Source organism: Eleutherodactylus coqui, chromosome 1 (genome assembly GCF_035609145.1).
Source record: "Eleutherodactylus coqui strain aEleCoq1 chromosome 1, aEleCoq1.hap1, whole genome shotgun sequence".
NCBI lineage: Eukaryota > Metazoa > Chordata > Amphibia > Anura > Eleutherodactylidae > Eleutherodactylus > Eleutherodactylus coqui.
The window spans coordinates 309764288-309782055 of NC_089837.1; the positions used below are offsets into that span (position 1 = coordinate 309764288).

General features: G+C 42.3%; 1 protein-coding gene across 1 annotated transcript in view; it reads left to right on the top strand.

Annotated features, from left to right (window-relative positions):
* The window catches only part of GRIK3 (glutamate ionotropic receptor kainate type subunit 3), a 592020-nt gene that overhangs the window by 511226 nt on the left and 63026 nt on the right, over window positions 1-17768 (top strand). Inside the window, exon 11 of the mRNA XM_066592013.1 lies at window positions 3213-3436. Within this exon, the coding sequence (XP_066448110.1) occupies window positions 3213-3436 (224 nt within the window). The remainder of the gene's footprint in view (window positions 1-3212; window positions 3437-17768) is intronic.

Sequence of the window (17768 nt, forward strand, 5' to 3'; positions counted from 1 at the left end):
AATTATGAGCCATACAGAAGTTATAAAAAGTTTTATACTTACCTGCTCCGTTGCTGGCGTCCTCGTCTCCATGGTGCCGACTAATTTTCGCCCTCCGATGGCCAAATTAGCCGCGCTTGCGCAGTCCGGGTCTTCTCCTCTTCTCTATGGGGCTCCGTGTAGCTCCGCCCCGTCACGTGCCGATTCCAGCCAATCAGGAGGCTGGAATCGGCAATGGACCGCACAGAAGCCCTGCGGTCCATGAAGACAGAGGATCCCGGCGGCCATCTTCAGCAGGTGAGTATGAAGACGCCGGACCGCCGGGATTCAGGTAAGCGCTGTGCGGGTGGGTTTTTTAACCCCTGCATCGGGGTTGTCTCGCGCCGAACGGGGGGGGGGGTTTAAAAAAAAAAAAACCCGTTTCGGCGCGGGACATCTCCTTTAATGTTTTTCTATTTTTGTACACTAAAAACACATCTTTTTTTTAAAGATCTGCTTGTGTCTTGCTGCATTCCAAAAGCCAAATCATTTTTATTTTTTCATCGACAAAGCTCTATGCAGGCTTGTTTTTTTGTGGGATGAGTGGTAGTCTTCATTTAACCATTTTTTGGCAACTTTTTTCATTTTGATTACTGTTTATTCAACCTATTCTAGAGAGAAGATTAACAAAGTTTGCAATTCTAACAGTTTTTTTTTTCTGTTTATGGCGTTCACTGTGCAGTATAAATAATGTGCTCAAGTAACTCTGCAGATTAGTGCGATTACATTGATACAAAATTTATATAGCTTTTTTTCATTTTTATATATATTATATATATACATTTTTTTTTCTATTACCGTATTCAGAGACTTCATTTTTTTTTTTCTGTCAATGGTGCTGTGTGAGAGATTTATTTTTTCAGGGTGAGTTGTACTTTTTTATTGTACCGGTTGATGATCCATATGACTTTTGTTTCAACTCCAATGTTTCTGTCAGGCAAGATATGCAAAATTAGCTATTTTCACTGTTTGTTTGTTTTTTTCTGGCGTGCACCTTGCAGGTTACATAATGTACTAAGATTTTTATGTGGGTCATTACGAATGTGGTGCCACCAAATTAGTGGTGGTTCATTTTTGTGTTTTTTTTATACGTTGGGGTTTTGTCTTTTTATTTTTTGTATCTTTAGCTATTTTTTTTTTTACTATTTTTTTTACTTTTTATTTTTGTCCCACCATAGGACTTGAAGTCATCACATTTGATGTATTATATTGCTGTACATGGCAGACCTGCAGGCCATATTCAAGCATCTGGATGCCATAGCAACCCATCCGGACCCTGTGATTATATCATAAGGTCCAGTGGGTGACAAAGGGAGCCCATTGGACTCCTGCCCCCTGTCAGCCTTCTACATGCCACGGCCACATTAACCGCAGCATGTAAATAGTAGTGTTAATAGTGGTTTGATGGTTTCTCCGCTCCTCACTGTTAGAACAAGTGATGGACTGTCAACAGACAGCTGGGTGGCCTTTTATACCGATGTGCTGGTGTTCTAATGCAGCACCGCAAAAAGGCGCTGGACCAGAATAAATCTCATTAGTAACTGATATAAAAAAGCATTTGGCCAATCATTAAGGTGTTTGGTTCATTTTTTGGGTCACTGAATCCCCGGTGTTGGGTCACCAATATCTTATTATGATGGACTTCTAGAACATCAGTGCTAGTACAACAGAGTGCTTCAAGGGTGAGTGCTGTTTTTTTATTCTATGACACTTGATTCTACTTTGTTTCTTTACATTTTTTATTGCGCTCAGTTAACCCCTTTAAAGTACAGGTAGTACCCAGCACATCAAATATATATTTATATATATATATATATATATATATATATATATATATATATATAGTGACAATTTGGGGGTTGCTAGCTCATCGGATCGCCATCTTTCCTCCATGAGATGGATGGTTGGACACTAGAGATAAGCGAGCGTACTCGGCCACGCCCCTTTTTCACCCGAGTACTGCAATTTTCGAGTACTTCCGTACTCGGGCGAAAAGATTCGGGGGCGCCGTGGGTGAGTGGGGGTTTGCAGCGGGGAGTGAGGGGGAGAGGGAGAGAGAGAGGGCTCCCCCCTGTTCCCCGCTGCTACCCCCCACTCCGCCACGCCTCCCCCCACCCCCCGGCGCCCCCCGAATCTTTTCACCCGAGTACTGAAGTACTCAAAAATCGTGCTGCTCGATCGAGTAATTACTCGAAACGAGTACGTTCGCTCATCTCTATTGGACACCAGTAAACCATGTCTGGGCCAAAAGTTCATTCTTTATTGTGGCAAATCAACAGAAATCATAACACAATCTTCACACTATCGTAATTCCTCACAGTGTGCAATTTTATCACTGTCTGGCCGCTTAATTACACAGACTTTACTTTGTCTATCCTACAAGCTTAGTGCCTCAGTATTACATCACCAATGTTTATAACTCATCCCCATACAGGGTGTCATTCTAGGGGGCGTCCTTCCCTGTCAGAGTTGTTGTAGACAGCCATCAGCAGCTTGGTCGCAACTGAACTCAGAAACACAAAACTCAGCCAGTCTGGAGGCTTTCTCTCCTCCAGATACACTCATACAGTTGTTCCCTGATTACTCAGCAGGCTAGACAATTTGTCTGCTGGATATCCACTCAAAAAGCCTGCTCTCAAGACCTCTATTGGCCACTTTGGGCGTAGCAATCCTATAATATAGGTAAATAGATGTCAGCATGAAAAATCTCAAAACAATTCTGTTAATCCCTTCTTTGTCTATTATCAGAATGGTTCCCAATTGTAAAGTGAACAATTTTGATAATTGCTTTATATTAGGGAATTGGTTGTAAATGTATAGAAGATAATATTTGCCAAAGGTTGACCTATGCTTTAATATGAAGCGTCATATGTCCACATAATTGACTGGTATCAGAGACACATAGGATATATTCAAAGTATTTGTGTGATATCTTTATAGTTATTCATTTGTTGTGCATGTTTTTCTCTGTAATTGTATAACGTCATCAGGAACTCAAGGAGATTGGTAAAGCTAATTTTATGCCATTTGCAAGCAGCTACCCACTTAGAGAGTTATTATGTTGCAGTAAATTGTATAATACATTGCCGGTGAAGTGTGTACTGTACATGGTCTGTCTGATTGCCACTTATTGAAAATTACAAATTTGAGAGTTGCTATGTTTCATAACCTTTAGTCTGTTTATACTCTTTCAGAAAGCTGACCTGGCAGTGGCTCCACTCACCATCACCCACATCCGAGAAAAAGTAATAGATTTTTCGAAACCATTTATGACTCTGGGGATTAGCATACTATATCGGAAAGCAAATGGGACCAGTCCCAGTGTCTTCTCTTTCTTGAATCCTCTATCTCCTGACATTTGGATGTACATCCTACTTGCTTATCTTGGTGTGAGCTGTGTCCTGTTTGTCATAGCAAGGTAAGTGTCAGTAAGACATTCATACAAACAGTAATACTTGTTGTTGTTAGCCGTTTAGTCGTTCACGACCCTTGGTGACCCTAAAGGCTCACTCCATGTTTTTCGGTTTTGCACTGCTTCTTTCAGTTGGTTGATATCCATGTCAGTATCAGCTCTGGCAGTATCAAGCAGTGATGCAGTAATGCAGTGAAGGTTAAAACAGTACATTATATATTTCTACTGTGAAAACCTTATCCTAAATCGCACTAAACATAAAATGTGGGATCTGATAAATATTTTAAAACTCTTCAACTAGAAAATGAAAGGAAATGGATTTTTCACTGGCAAAATGCTTGTGTACATGTTGTTCTCTGTAGGTGGTACAAACCAACTGGTGCGGAGATCTCAACTTGAGAGAACCTTTCACTTGATGATACTTGTGCTCCAGGTCATGGCAAAAATTGGAGTGACCTTTTTGAGGTCATAACTTTGGGAGTGGCTAACCTACAGTAGGAGAGAGAACAGAAAAGAAATTGAGAATGCGAGAGAGCCAAAGACTTTGCAGTCAAGTTGTATTGTACTTGGGTTGCCAATAATGCTTTGATATACTTAATACACTAAAGAATTATTGGCGACCTATCGATTGCTATTGAAATTTTTACCATATGGCGCTAAAGCTCCCAGTATAACCATAGTAAGAGTATGCTGAGAGTTGTACTTTTGCAAACTAGAATGCTGTAAACCTTATATGTGAAGTTACTACGGATGTGATACAGTCAGAGACAGAATATGCAGTGATATTTAGTGACTTACTGGTGATGCCCTCTGCGCCTGTTCTCTATTTTTTCCATCTCCATCTGGTTCAGACCATCATGACTTCTCCAGTTAATTCTTGCCTCTGGAGAGTTTGCTGCATGCACATTTTTGGCTCCTCTGAAAATAATAGCAACGCACACTATCACCTGAAAATAGCACTACTCACTGTGCCCCCTGAAATAAATTATAGAATACTGTGTGCTTCTAAAATTATTAATAATCTACACTGTGCCCCTGAAATTAATATTATTTTCTTCTCGGTCCGGGTCCAGACCATCATGAAGATTTCTTCTAGCCACAACTTGTATCTACACACACCTCATCCCACTGCTTCCTCCAGTGTCCCTCTCAGTGCCTCCTACACAGTAACAGTTTCACTATCTATTAATGATGCCCCTTTTGTGGTCCCCAAGTAATTAGCTCCCTTCTTTGGGGCCCCCAAGTAATTTGCTTAATGTAGCAAAATAAAAAATGTATTACACTCACCTCTTTGGCTCCCCTCGGCCACTGCAGTTACCATCCCACCAGTGTCACCGCACCTCCCAGTAGCCAGTCACACTGCAGCTAATCCCTGGCTTCAGAGTTTGTAGTGCTGAGCCAGTGACTGACCACAGCAGTCACATCAGATCATTTGACTGCAATTTCTGGAAGTGAACTGGGAACCATGAAATGGTGACAGGAGCAACCGAGGAAAGCTAACGAGGCAAATATGGCAATTTGTTTTTATTTTGAACCACAAACTTGGTGACAGGACAGGATGACCAGGATAGGGAGTCCGAAATCCAGGTGTGAAAGCAATGGGATGAAGGAATTTCCCGCAGTGATGTGAGTCTGCTTGCATATGAAAATGCCTCGCATCCAGGGGTCTTTAGAAGGTTTGCGAGAGTGATATCGGGCCATGAATCACGGCCCAATATTGCACTTACCAGTGTGCAGGAGCGCTAAAGCAAATTTTTGAAAAAACGTCTAAAAAGAAAAAAGTTTCTTTCTTTTTTATAGCCATCAATCACAGCGCAGCTTTCTTTCCCAAGACCAGAGTATGAAATGAAGCCTGAGCTGCGATTGTTTAATATGGGCAACAAAGACATTTTTTCTTTAAAGGGGTTGTCCCGCGATAGCAAGTGGGGTTAAGCACTTCTGTATGGCCATATTAATGCACTTTGTAATATACATCGTGCATTAAATATTGGCCATACAGAAGTTATATACTTACCACCTCCGGTGTTGGCGTCCCTGTTTCCATGGCGCCGACCAAAGCTGCCTTCTCCCTGGATTAGACGCGCTTGCGCTTTCTGTCCGGCTCCGCGAGTGTCCAGTAGCAGTAATTTGATTAGATACCAAGAACATGTACTATGCATATTGCCTGCCATATAGGGGTTGCTTAATATAATGTAAATTAGCCTTCCTTATATTAATTTGTAATTTATTGATTTAAATGTTTTTTGACTCTGGTGTTATATCTGTACACAATGGAATAAGGTTTTCCAATCAATTCCATTACCCTATTTTGTTCAATATTATACTTCAATGGAACTTGAGATTATTGTGCAGCCCAATAATGCAGCTGAAGGTCCAGGAAGGCCAGCCCCCCATTTGCTAGAATCTGTGTAATGTTTTAAAATGTATCTTTTGCTCTCCTGTTCACACCATGCAAAAGAAGCAATGACACCACATAACTTTTTAAAGTAACTTGGAATGTACACTGTACCTCTAAAGCTACAAAGCATATTTTGGGAAGCAAAACCATCTTAACAAGTTTGTGTGAAGAGCTATAGAGAGAAAAGACTGGTGGATAGGCGCAACTCTCCAAAAAAGATTGTGGGACGATAGGATGTATTATCCAACTTCTCTTTTATTAAGTATATTAAAAAACAGCATAGGATATGCGTAGCAGGGAAAACCCCTTCTTCAGTCAAGCTGGGTGGGACATCACTTTACTTCCGGGACGAAGGGATAGGGGACCCTAAAGTGCTGGTTGTACCAGTGATGGAACACTTCTCCTGCTGTCTCCATCACCATTACTGGGACCACCAGCACTTTTGGGTCCCCTATCCTTTAGTCTCAGAAGTGATGTCCCACCCAGCTTGATGTAATAAAGGAGAAGTTGGATACAACATCCTATCATCCCACCATATGTTTTGGAGAGTTGCACCTATCCACCAGTTTTTTCTTTATATAGCGCTTCACACATTTGCCGTGCCCACCTGGTTAGTTCTCCTGGTTGGCAGCACCTCCACAGTTCATTCACTCTTCACTGCCCTTCCTAAGGCATTTTTGGTCTCTAAACATTCATCTTGGACCAGTACTAGATATACTCCAGTTAATTTTCAGGCTGAGGAAGATGTCAAATTTTGTAATTAAAAAGGTTGTCCAATTGTAAGGTATTGATGGCCTGTTCTTAGGATAGGTCATCAATAATAGATCAGTGTGGGTCTGTCAGCCTGCCAATCAGCTGACAGATAGATGGTATTTTCGTGCAATGAGCTGACTTCTGTAGGAAGCAGACAGCTCAGTATCCACAACAGTGGCCAGGTTTGGTATTATAGGTCAAGTTCCTGGTAATTTTAATGAGAACTTGATCTGCAATACCAAGCCTCAGCACGAAGGTGGAAACAGAGCTGTTTGCTTCCTGCAGAAATCAGCTCAATACACAAATACACTGTCTCAAAAAACAGCTGATCGTCAAGTTTGCCAGGTGGTGGACCCCCTTCTATTTACTATTGATTGTCTATCCTAAGAACAGGCCATCAATAGTTTACAACTGGACAACCCTTATAAGTCTAAAGACATTTGCAAAGATTTAGCAGGGTTATTTATGTACATGAGAGTATCATCTGCGTATAAACTAATTTTCTCAACACAATCTCTTTATAGCCTTCAATATCCCTCTTAATCCTAATCATAGCAGCCACAGGCTCTGTTGCTATAGTGTACAACAGCGTAAAAAAGGGACATCCCTGGTGATACAGATACCCATTAACCAAAACTAGTAGTAGGATTATAGTAGAGTAGCTTAACTCGTTTAACATCAGTGGAGAGAAATAGAAACTGCCCCTTGTCTGCTCAACGATAAGGCTGAATCATATGCCTTTGCGGCATCTAAGGACACCAAGATCCCGTAGCTGGACTGCAAATTAAGAAATAAAGGCCTTAAATTGAGCACACTATGCTTCTCCGGTATAAATCCAGTTTACAGTGAGCAAATATTTAAATCAATAAATGACAAGTTATGCTAAATCTTTTCCCACACAACTATACAGCACTTTACTGTAAAGTCCAGAGCACGGATCCTACATGGCCAAGGAACAGAAGGAACAAAAGAGAAGTTTCCAACTTTACAAACAGCAGATAAAATGTTCTTGTTCATTGCTATTGCAATAGTAGATTAATCGGGACATATTGCAATAAATAAGGCTGTGGTACACATCTGAAAAGCATTCGTTTGGAGAAGTAGACTCTTGATTTTAATGGTCACCAATAAAGAATTTTTGTCAACTGTATCCCTGAAGCTGCATACTTCCCATTTAGTACAGCATGTTCAATAAGACAAGTTCCCATTAAAGGGTACCTGTCAAATCTCCACAGCACCATAAACTGAGTGCTGTTAGGGAACGGGACAGGTAGCCAGCTGATGTAATTTTTTTACTCGCCAGCTCCTGCGATCCAGTGTTGTCCTTATGTGAAATTGGTACATGGCACAAATATTTTTAGAGCCCCGTGTTTGCACTCTCCCACAGACTTGTATAGGAGAGTTTTATAGGATATTTTTGCCACATGCCGACTTCAGAGGGGAACACCGTTTGATTGCGGGAGTTGGTGAGTATAAGAAATACATCATCCGGCTCCCTATCACCTCCCATACCATAACTCAGTTTATGGTGCTATGGGGACGTGACAGGTCCGCTTTTAATAGATAACCTAGTCCTAAGGCTTCATGAAGCTCATACTATACTTCATGTAACATCCAAATAAACAACGTTTTATTTGCTACCAACTTTTTTATACTGGAAAGAACCCTGAATGCTTCCCATATGCCAGATATTGGTTATCTTTGCTATGTAGGCATTGCAGGCAATGGTTGGCATTGGAGACACATACTGTATGTGAATTCATTTAAAAAGCAAACCACTCAACGGTTCTCTTAATAGAAAATGTTTATCCTCAAGCAAAAGCACAATTTCCTTTCTAAATGCAAGGCAGGCCAAATAAAAAGTACCAGCAATGTCTTTGTAAGCTGGCTGGTAAATAATAGAATGCTTCATTTGAAGAGCAGGTGTTCAACTCAAGACATAGTGACCTGCATTCATTTATTATTGTATGTCTTCTACTTGAATATTATAAACAAAAGTTATTTTGCTACATTGAAGCCAAACCACTCTAAGCCCTGCTCTCCCTTTTCTTCAATACCTATACTTTTCTGCTTACTCTGATCTTATCTATAATGGATTTGTAGGTCGTCTGATCTCTAATCCATATTTATGGAATAAGCATAAATCCATGATATGCAGCACACTGGATGCCCGTAAGGCAACACTGGCGTTTTAGAATGGATAGCATCAGGTTTTCTATATTAAGGGATAGAGAATGGCCTTTTCAATCACTGCTTTTCTACTCACAGTGCTGCCTTGTTTAGAAAGTCGAATGTTCGACTTGATTTATTAACAATATCAAACACTTCCCTTGACATGTGTTGCATTCACAACTAAATCGTTATCAGCATATATGGAGATGCATTAGCCTGTTCGGGATACTTGTACATAAAGTAAGTTTAGATTAAATTTACCTTTTGTCTATTTTTTATAGTGCAACATATTGTTATTCTTCACAGATTCTTTAGATACTCGATGTCATGTTATAAATCATTGTGGGCACAGCAATGTGTCCATATTTGTGTAAAGTGGTTCTCTTTAGTTGTAACAAAAAGCAGTGGACATGTATTTTTTTTATTGGTTTGTGAAAAAAATGTGATTAAAGTAAGAATGAGTACATGATGTGCACTATTTTACTAACTGATACAAAATATCTATTAGTATTCATTCTTAATGTGCCTGGTAAAATTAGCAATTTTTCAAATATATGTGATTAAAAAAATTGCACACTTATTACCTAAAATCTAGGGGTGGTGGTCTGTATGTTATTGGCTAACACCTGTTCAAAAAGTCACCAATAAACAGGTGAAAGCACAGCGAACCTATGTAACACTCCCCACAATGCACAGCAGGTAGGCTGAAAATACACTGTTTTATCCTAAGGCCTTGTTCAGATGAGCGTGGTTTACAAGCTGCCACAGCAGCATATAAACCATGCTGCTGGCATGTAGGAATTCTGCAGTGAACAAGCTGCTCCATGCTCCGCAGAGCAGGCTGTTCACATGTCCATGCTGTGAGCAGAGTGCTGCCGTGGGTCCCATAGGAGCCTGCAGTCAGCACCATTGACAGTGCCGCAACACAGAGCTGACAGATGAGTCGGCACTTGCTGTCTTATCTTTTTTAACAGTGCAGATTCTGCGCTGGTAAAAAGCTCAGTGTAAGTTCTTCCATAGTAACCTATTAGTTGCTATAGAAGCATGTTTTGCACGCTGCTGTAGCAGCGTGTAAACCACGCTTGTCTGAACGAGGCCTTAACCTGAGAGATCTGGTTAGTTATCTCAAAATCTTGCAGGTTAGGGAAAAGACTGTATGTCTTCTGTGCTGTTTAAGCAGAAGGCTGTCAGATTTGCACAGTACGCATGTCACCTGTAATGGGGCCTGCTCTTGTATCTGTGGTGGTCATCATGCAATGGCTGTGCAAGAGCATTCATGTGAATAAGCCCTTACTCTTCAGGCCCAGCTAAACTCTCTGCTCCCAAGTTCCTTTTCCCTTGCAGGTCATAGCCTGGCACGCATAGTGAGAAAACCATACATTGCTGCTTATCCTTGCACTTCTGCCACCCTAACATAAGTGCTCCTAAAGTTGAGACCTAGCACAGAGCAGCCAATCACATAATAGTTTTGCTCAACAAGTCCCAGAACACAAAATAGAGGAGGTATTTTTAAAAGATATTCACTGCCTTTACAGTCAGTATTAGAGATGAGCGAGCATACTCGTCTGAGCTTGATGCTCGTTCGAGTATTAGGGTGCTCGAGATGCTTGTTACTCGAGACGAGCACCACGCGGTACTCGTCTCGATTAATCGAGCACTGACCATTGAATTCAATGGAGCCGGCAAATACAGCCGGCTCCATTGAAAGCAATGGGCTGCCGGCGAGCGTGGGATGAATTGTCGGGAAGGGCTTAAATATATAAGCCCTTCCCTGCAATTCATCCAGAAATGTGTAAAAATAAAAAAAATATATACTCACCTTGTCCCGGCAGAACGATGTTAGCCCATTGAATTCAATGGAGCCGGCAATACAGCCGGCTCCATTGAAAGCAATGGGCTGCCAGCAATCACGGGATGAATTGTCGGGAAGGGCTTAAATATATAAGCCCTTCCCTGCAATTCATCCAGAAATGTGTAAAAATAAAAAAAATACATATACTCACCTGGTCCCGGCAGACAGAGTTCAGCGCGTCTGGCGGCAGTCCTCCTGAACTGCTCTGAACAGCTGTGAGTAGTATTCAGCAGCCGGGGATTTAAAATCCCCGCCTGTTGAATGAGCTGCCTCTGATTGGTCACAGCCTGACCAATCAGAGGCAGATCTCACTCACAGACCCATTCATGAATGGGTGAGTGACTGCTGCCTCTCATTGGCTCAGCGCAGGGACCAATCTGATCTGATTTCTGGATGAATTGCAGGGAAGGGCTTATATATTTAAGCCCTTCCCGACAATTCATCCCGCGATCGCCGGCAGCCCATTGCTTTCAATGGAGCCGGCTGTATTGCCAGCTCATTGAATTCAATGGGCTAACATCGTTCTGCCGGGACAAGGTGAGTATAAATTTTTTTTATTTTTACACATTTCTGGATGAATTGCAGGGAAGGCTTATATATTTAAGCCCTTCCTAACAATTCATCCAGCGATCGCCGGCAGCCTATTGCTTTCAATGGAGCCGGCTGTATTGCCGGCTCCATTGAATTCAATGGGCTAACATCGTTCTTCTCTGCCACAGCTGTTACAGCTTTGGCAGAGGAGACCGATCTTTATGCTGACAGTGGGGGGGGGGGTGTCTCACTCTTGCCACTAATGTGGCTTAATAGTGGGACCTGGGAACTTGAGATGCAGCCCAACATGTAGCCCCTCGCCTGCCCTATCCGTTTCTGTGTCGTTCCCATCACTTTCTTGAATTTCCCAGGTTTTCACAAATGAAAACCTTAGCGAGCATCGGCGATATACAAAAATGCTCGAGTCGCCCATTGACTTCAATGGGGTTCGTTACTCGAAACGAACTCTCGAGCATCACTGAAAGTTCGACTCGAGTAACGAGCACTCGAGCATTTTGGTGCTCGCTCATCTCTAGTCAGTATCCATCTAAAATTCAATGAAAGTGTTAGGCCATTGTTTTTAAGATTTCTTTAATGATGGCAGGTTCTCTTTAAGAAAGTCAGCTCTCATATGAAAGTGATTATTTTATTTTTGAGGCATAATGTCATGAACATTAAAGGTGATATTCCTCAATTAAATATTTCATTTCTTTGTTAAATCCGGTAAAACAACTGTTTCTGAGAAAGATACTAAAGAAAAAGCTAAAATATGTACAGAAGCAATTGTTTTTTAAATTATGCTTTGCATGATGTAATATAGAGATGTATTATTTATTCATTGGACAAAGTCTTTATTTAGTCTTTAATTCACCAGCAAATGTTCCTGAGCCTTACCAATGGGCAAAGTCTGTACCAAAATTACATACATTGTTCAGTCTGTATTTCATTTGTCTTCTGAATCTACCATGACATTAAGGGCTAATGCCCACAGCCGGATTTCTACCACGTTTTACGCGGGGGAAATCCGTGGCGCTAGGCCGCAGCTATTAGGTTCCATTGAACCTAATAGCTCAATGTTGTAGTCAATGGAAGCTGGCCATCATGCTATAGCACAGCGGAAGTATCGCGTGAATATCTTCACCATCGGCCGCATCATGCTGCACTGCCGGCGCGTCATGCGCTGTACTGCCCATGGGCGCTAGCTCGAGGGGCGGGAATAACGCGGCGGATCTGAGAGGTGAGTATGGGTGTTTTGGGTGGTGCCGTGGCGGACTCCTCTGCGAAATTCTGCCAGTGGAGTCCACCACGGCCGTGGGCATGAGGCCTAAATTAAACACAAAAGGATGAATTATGCAACAAAATCAGACACCGTTGCAGCCAGGCCTCTGTAGCGAGAAAACAGCATACAGTATGATCACTCCTATCAAAACTGCCTCCACAGCTATGCCTTTCATGATGAATGCCTATGGGAGTTTCAGTAGGAGCTGGTAGCAACTTTGGATCCCCATTCTCCTGGCAGGTGGATATGGGAATCTTTCATATGACTTCTTGGTAGCTTGAGCCTAGTAGGAAAATTGACAGCAATTAGTTGCATGTTTTCTTGTGCCAAAAAAAAATCATATATGGTTAAATTGTTTTAACCCCTTAGTGATCACCCCATAGACTTTTTACGTCCTGGTTTGCTGGGCTTTAATCCCAAGGGCCGTAAAAACACGCTTCCTCAGGAGATTAAAGCCTTGTAGGCACTGGGCATGACAGCTCCATGCTGTAGGTTACCGGAGCTATCATCGGGGGCCCCCCTTCCCAATCAAGCAATGGATGGTGGATATATTGGTGATCACATTAAAGTCAATACAAAGTTAAAAAGTTAAAGATTCTGCTCCTGCCTTACAGATCTGATCCTTAAGGGGAGTCAAGAGTAGTCATCCCCATCCTCAGTGATGTCCCGCGGCATTCTTGTCCTCCAGGACCTGACGCCAGTGCCTTCTGCGCATGTGCACCAGACGTCATTATGACACACAGAAATTTGAGAGGCCCGGGACATTTAAAGACTCCCTGCTCCTGGCTAGTATGAGTAGCCGAGAGCATGGAGATATCACCGGGGACTTCTGTATGCAGTCCCTTGTCACATGATCGCTGTTATCCAGTGGTAACAGCAATCATGTAAAAGTAAAAGAAAGTAAAAAAAAAGAAAAACGTTTGTTTCATGTCCTCTCATGGATCATAATTGGGAAGGGAGATGAAATTATGTACCGAAGGCCCCCGGATTTATCCACAGACTCTGCCCCGGCTTCTGCGCACGTGCCGTAAGCAAAATAGCGGACGCATGCGCAAAAGCTGCAGATTGCCGGGGTAATTTAAAATCTCCCAACTCCTGGCTACCAAACGTAGATGAGAATCTTGAGATTTCATGAGGGGGGGGGAGTACGCGGTCCTTGGTTGCGTACTGTAGCCCTCCGGACGCAAGTGCAGAAGCTGGGGAGGGCCCAGGAAATTTAAAATCTCCTTGCTCCTGGCTACTGAAGGTAACTGAGAGCCTGGAGCAGTGACCGAGGGTCACTGTTATTCAATGGATAACGGCAATCACTTAAAAGATAAAAAAAAGTAGAAGGCTGATGTTCCTTTTTGTTTGAGCCTCGCTGTGCATACAGACATAAGATTAGGGCCACAATGGGTATGTTTCTGAACATGGGACAAATAGGGGGATCTATTTTAGAGTGTAACTCTTCATTCATATGTCTGTTGTACAAGAAAACTTTTCAAAATGACTCACTTGGCAAAAAAAACAAAAATCATAATTTTTTCCTTCTGCTTTGCTTACATTTGTTCAAAAACTGTGGTGTCAAAATACGCCATACACCCCTAGATGAATTAATTAGGGGTCTAGTTTTCAAAATGGGGTCATTTGTGGGGGTTCCCCATCGTTTTGGCCTCTCAAGGGTTCTACAAGTGTGCAATAGGGCCTAAAACACCTTTAACCCTTTCCAATACAATGTCGGGCCAGCCCCGGCATCATCATTTTCCTCCACAGCTCCGATGTCGGGACAGGCCCGACACTGCAGTGCAGGAGTGCATCTGCACCTAATCATCAGACACATCGGGTACAGATGCACTCCTGCACTGGTCCTCATCAAGGACCCCCGAGGAGAAGGCAGAAAGGGTTTTAAACCCTTTCTGCCTTCTCCTTTACACATTACATAGCGCTCAATTAGCACTGTGTAATGCACAGAGATTCCGCCTGGCGATCATGTGACCGCCGGTTGTGACCTGACCCCAGCTGTTACATGATCGCCGGGTCGGGAGGCTGAAGGGAGAATGCAGAAGTAATACTTCCGCATTCCCCCGACGGTGAGGTGACCACCGGCACCCTCCTGAACTATTTCAGATCAAGAGGGTGAAGGAAGAATTTATTTTTCTCATCCATTCTCCCCAGCTCCAAATAAATTGGAGCTGGGGAGATTGGAGGAGAAAAAATAAATGGATTGGAAAGGTTTAAGCAAAATTTCTGTTCTGAAAGCCACCAGCTGCTTCTTTTGATTTGGGCCCTGTTGTGCATACAGATGTAATATTAGGGCCACAATGGGTATGTTTCTGAACAAAGGACAAACAGAAGTATCCATTTTGGGGTGTAAATCCTCTCTTTCATGTTCAGTAGAGAAAAAAAAAACAGCCTTTTAAATGACATATTTGCAAAAATATGATTTTTTTTTTCTCCTGTAAATTGCATTGACTCCAGAAAAGAAACTGTGGGATCAACATACTCCTGACACCCCTCAGTGGGGTCATTTGGGGGGTATCTTGCCTTTGCTATCTTGGCTTGGTGTAGGAAAACAAAGTGTTCCTCTAAATGTTTACAAATAATGTTAAATTTGTACGTCTCCTAAATGGTTGAAAAAAAATAAAGTTTTTCAAATGTGCATCCAGAATAAAGTAAACAGATGGAAATACATATCTTTTCAAAAATATGTACAGTATGTTTGCACATATTTGAAATATTGCAGTTGAAAATGTGAAAAAATAACATTTTTTTCAAAATTCTCCCAATTTTGGCACTTTTAATAAATATACACAAATTCTATCGGTCTATTTGTACCACCTACATGATGTATGTGACGAAAAAACAATGTCAAAATTACTTGGATAAGCGAAACGTTTACGGAGTTATTCTATGTTAAAGTGATACATGACAGATTTCCAAAATTTGGCTGGTCATTAAGGCGCAAACAGGCTTGGTCACTAAGGGTTTAAATTGTTTGCTAATTAGTAGTTGAAAAAAGAGAAATATGTTCATCAAATTCAACAAAGTGATAGGCGACATGGATGAAAGTAAGGAGGGTTTCATGTTAGTTTTGTTTCACCCTGTCAACCACCCTATCAATTCAGAGGAATAAAAAAAAGACATAAGGCATGGAGAGGACTAGGGACTGGGAGGGTGGCAATTACATGATAATGTAGATAATGACCCTGGATTAAGTATGGAAACTGGGAGTAGAATGGACTGATAGGTTATAACAGTTAGGTTAACCATATACATTAACTGTTCATTGACAGAACCCACCAACTTTGGGTATGGGGCATTTTAATGCTCCTAGTACAGCAGATGATAGGAGAGTTAAAGGGAACCTGTCACCACTTATAAGCACCGTTAACTAAGTTATAGTGCTCATAGAATAGATCCCACTGAGTCTGGGGATGTAGTTTTTAGACTTATCGGGCTTCCTATTTCCGCACTATCACATTAGAAAGTCAGAGTTTGGTAAGTTAGTAGGACTCTTTTTATTCAGTCTGTGCAGATACACTGACTGAATGAAATAAGTCCTACTGATGGCCTGAGGACTGACTTCCCAGGTGCAGTGAGCCAAGGCAGGAGGCAAATGTCAACGGTAGCTAATGTCTCTAACTCCCACCTGGCTGCACTGCAGTGAAGGATGGGGGACTGGATCGTATGTGCTGGCCTCTGCTCCTAGGGATGATGTTGTGGTGTAGCATGGTGCAAGTCCCCCAGTGGAACAGATCTCCAAAAGTCAGAATTAACAGCAAAACGTACACTTATTGTAGCTTTGGGTAGCAAAGCTCCGACGCTGCTTATCCAGGTATTTCACTGGGGCACTGGTAGAACTACAAAATATTATCTGGCACTGCTCCTTCCTCGGTTTCAGGAAATAGGCTGGGGTCACACGGGATGCATTCCTGGTGGAAATCTTGCGGTTTTGCCGCAGCAAAAAAACGCGAGATTTCCGCCGGGAAAGTGCTGCTTCAAAACCCGTGACACTTAGCTGCGGGTTTTGGAGCGGCTTGGCCGCACGTTTTTTCGTTGCGGCCGGCGCTCCTATAAACAAGAGCGTGGCCGCAACGGAAAAAACAAAATTGACATGCTGCGGCTAGGGAAACCGCGCCTCAGAGCCAGCTTCTGCTGGCTTTGCCACGACGCATTGGCCGTCCTGTGTGGACGAGATTTTTCACAAATCTTGTCCACATGTCTGGCTAATCCCAGAATTAGTGGCCACACGCCAACTTGCCTCAGCAAAATTCCGGACTTAATTTCCGCGGCAAATCCACCCTGTGTGACCCCAGCCTAAGGGCTCATGTGCATGACGGTGTTTTCATCACGTATCACGCGTGATACATGATTAGTGGAGTCAATGAAAGTTGATGGACTTTCATTGATCCATGCACACTGGCATGTAAACACTGTGTATCGATATGCAAGATAAATAAATCGCGGTATGCTCTACTTCTCTGCATACGTACGCAGCGTGAGCCCTATACATTTGTATGACTTAGGTAGGAAACACTGTCCATACGCAATACATTTATTTTAAAAAAAAAATCACACTGCGCATGTCGTGTGCATGTAATACAGGGACATGCGCAGTGCCATTAGCAGCCATACGCAGTCTCTGCCCGCAGAGCATATGGTTGAAAAATGGGTAAAGCACTGCAGGGAGACCCTCCTTGCCCGGTCTGTGAGTTTTGCTGAGCTGTCTTCTCTTATAAGGTTTATAGTTGTGCCATATTCTTTCCCTTTTGTCATAATGGAGTTAAAGGGGGGCGTCCGATTATAAATTATTGATGGCCTATCCTCAAAATAGCTCACCAATACTGCATATACGGGGATTCATCAGCAGAGAACACTGCTGATCAGCTGTTCGCAGGGCTGCTGCACTAGTTCATTGAGTTGACTTCTGCGGGAAGCTGAAATGCACAAATACAGCGGTCCTGCGAACATTTGATTGGCATGGGATGCCAAGTAGCGGACCATTGCTGATGTGCTATTAATGGCCTATCCTGGGGATTAGTCATCAATAACTTAAATTGGACAATCCCTTTAATGGTTCTTTATGGGATGGTTCAGAGTTTGGGATATTTTTTCCTAATTCAACCCTGATGTATGCTTTCCTCAACTTTGTCTCAAACCTGTTTGGAAAGCTGTCTGGTCTTCATGTTGCCTGCTTAGTGATGTTTCAGACTCAGAGGTCTTACAGAACAGGTGTATTTATACCTGACATCATGCAACAGATCATGTGCCACTTTGATTGCGCACAAGAGGACCTTATTAAACTAATTATGTAACTTCTAAAGCTAATTGATTGTGATGTAAATTGCATCGTGGCAAGGGTTTTCTAGCATGT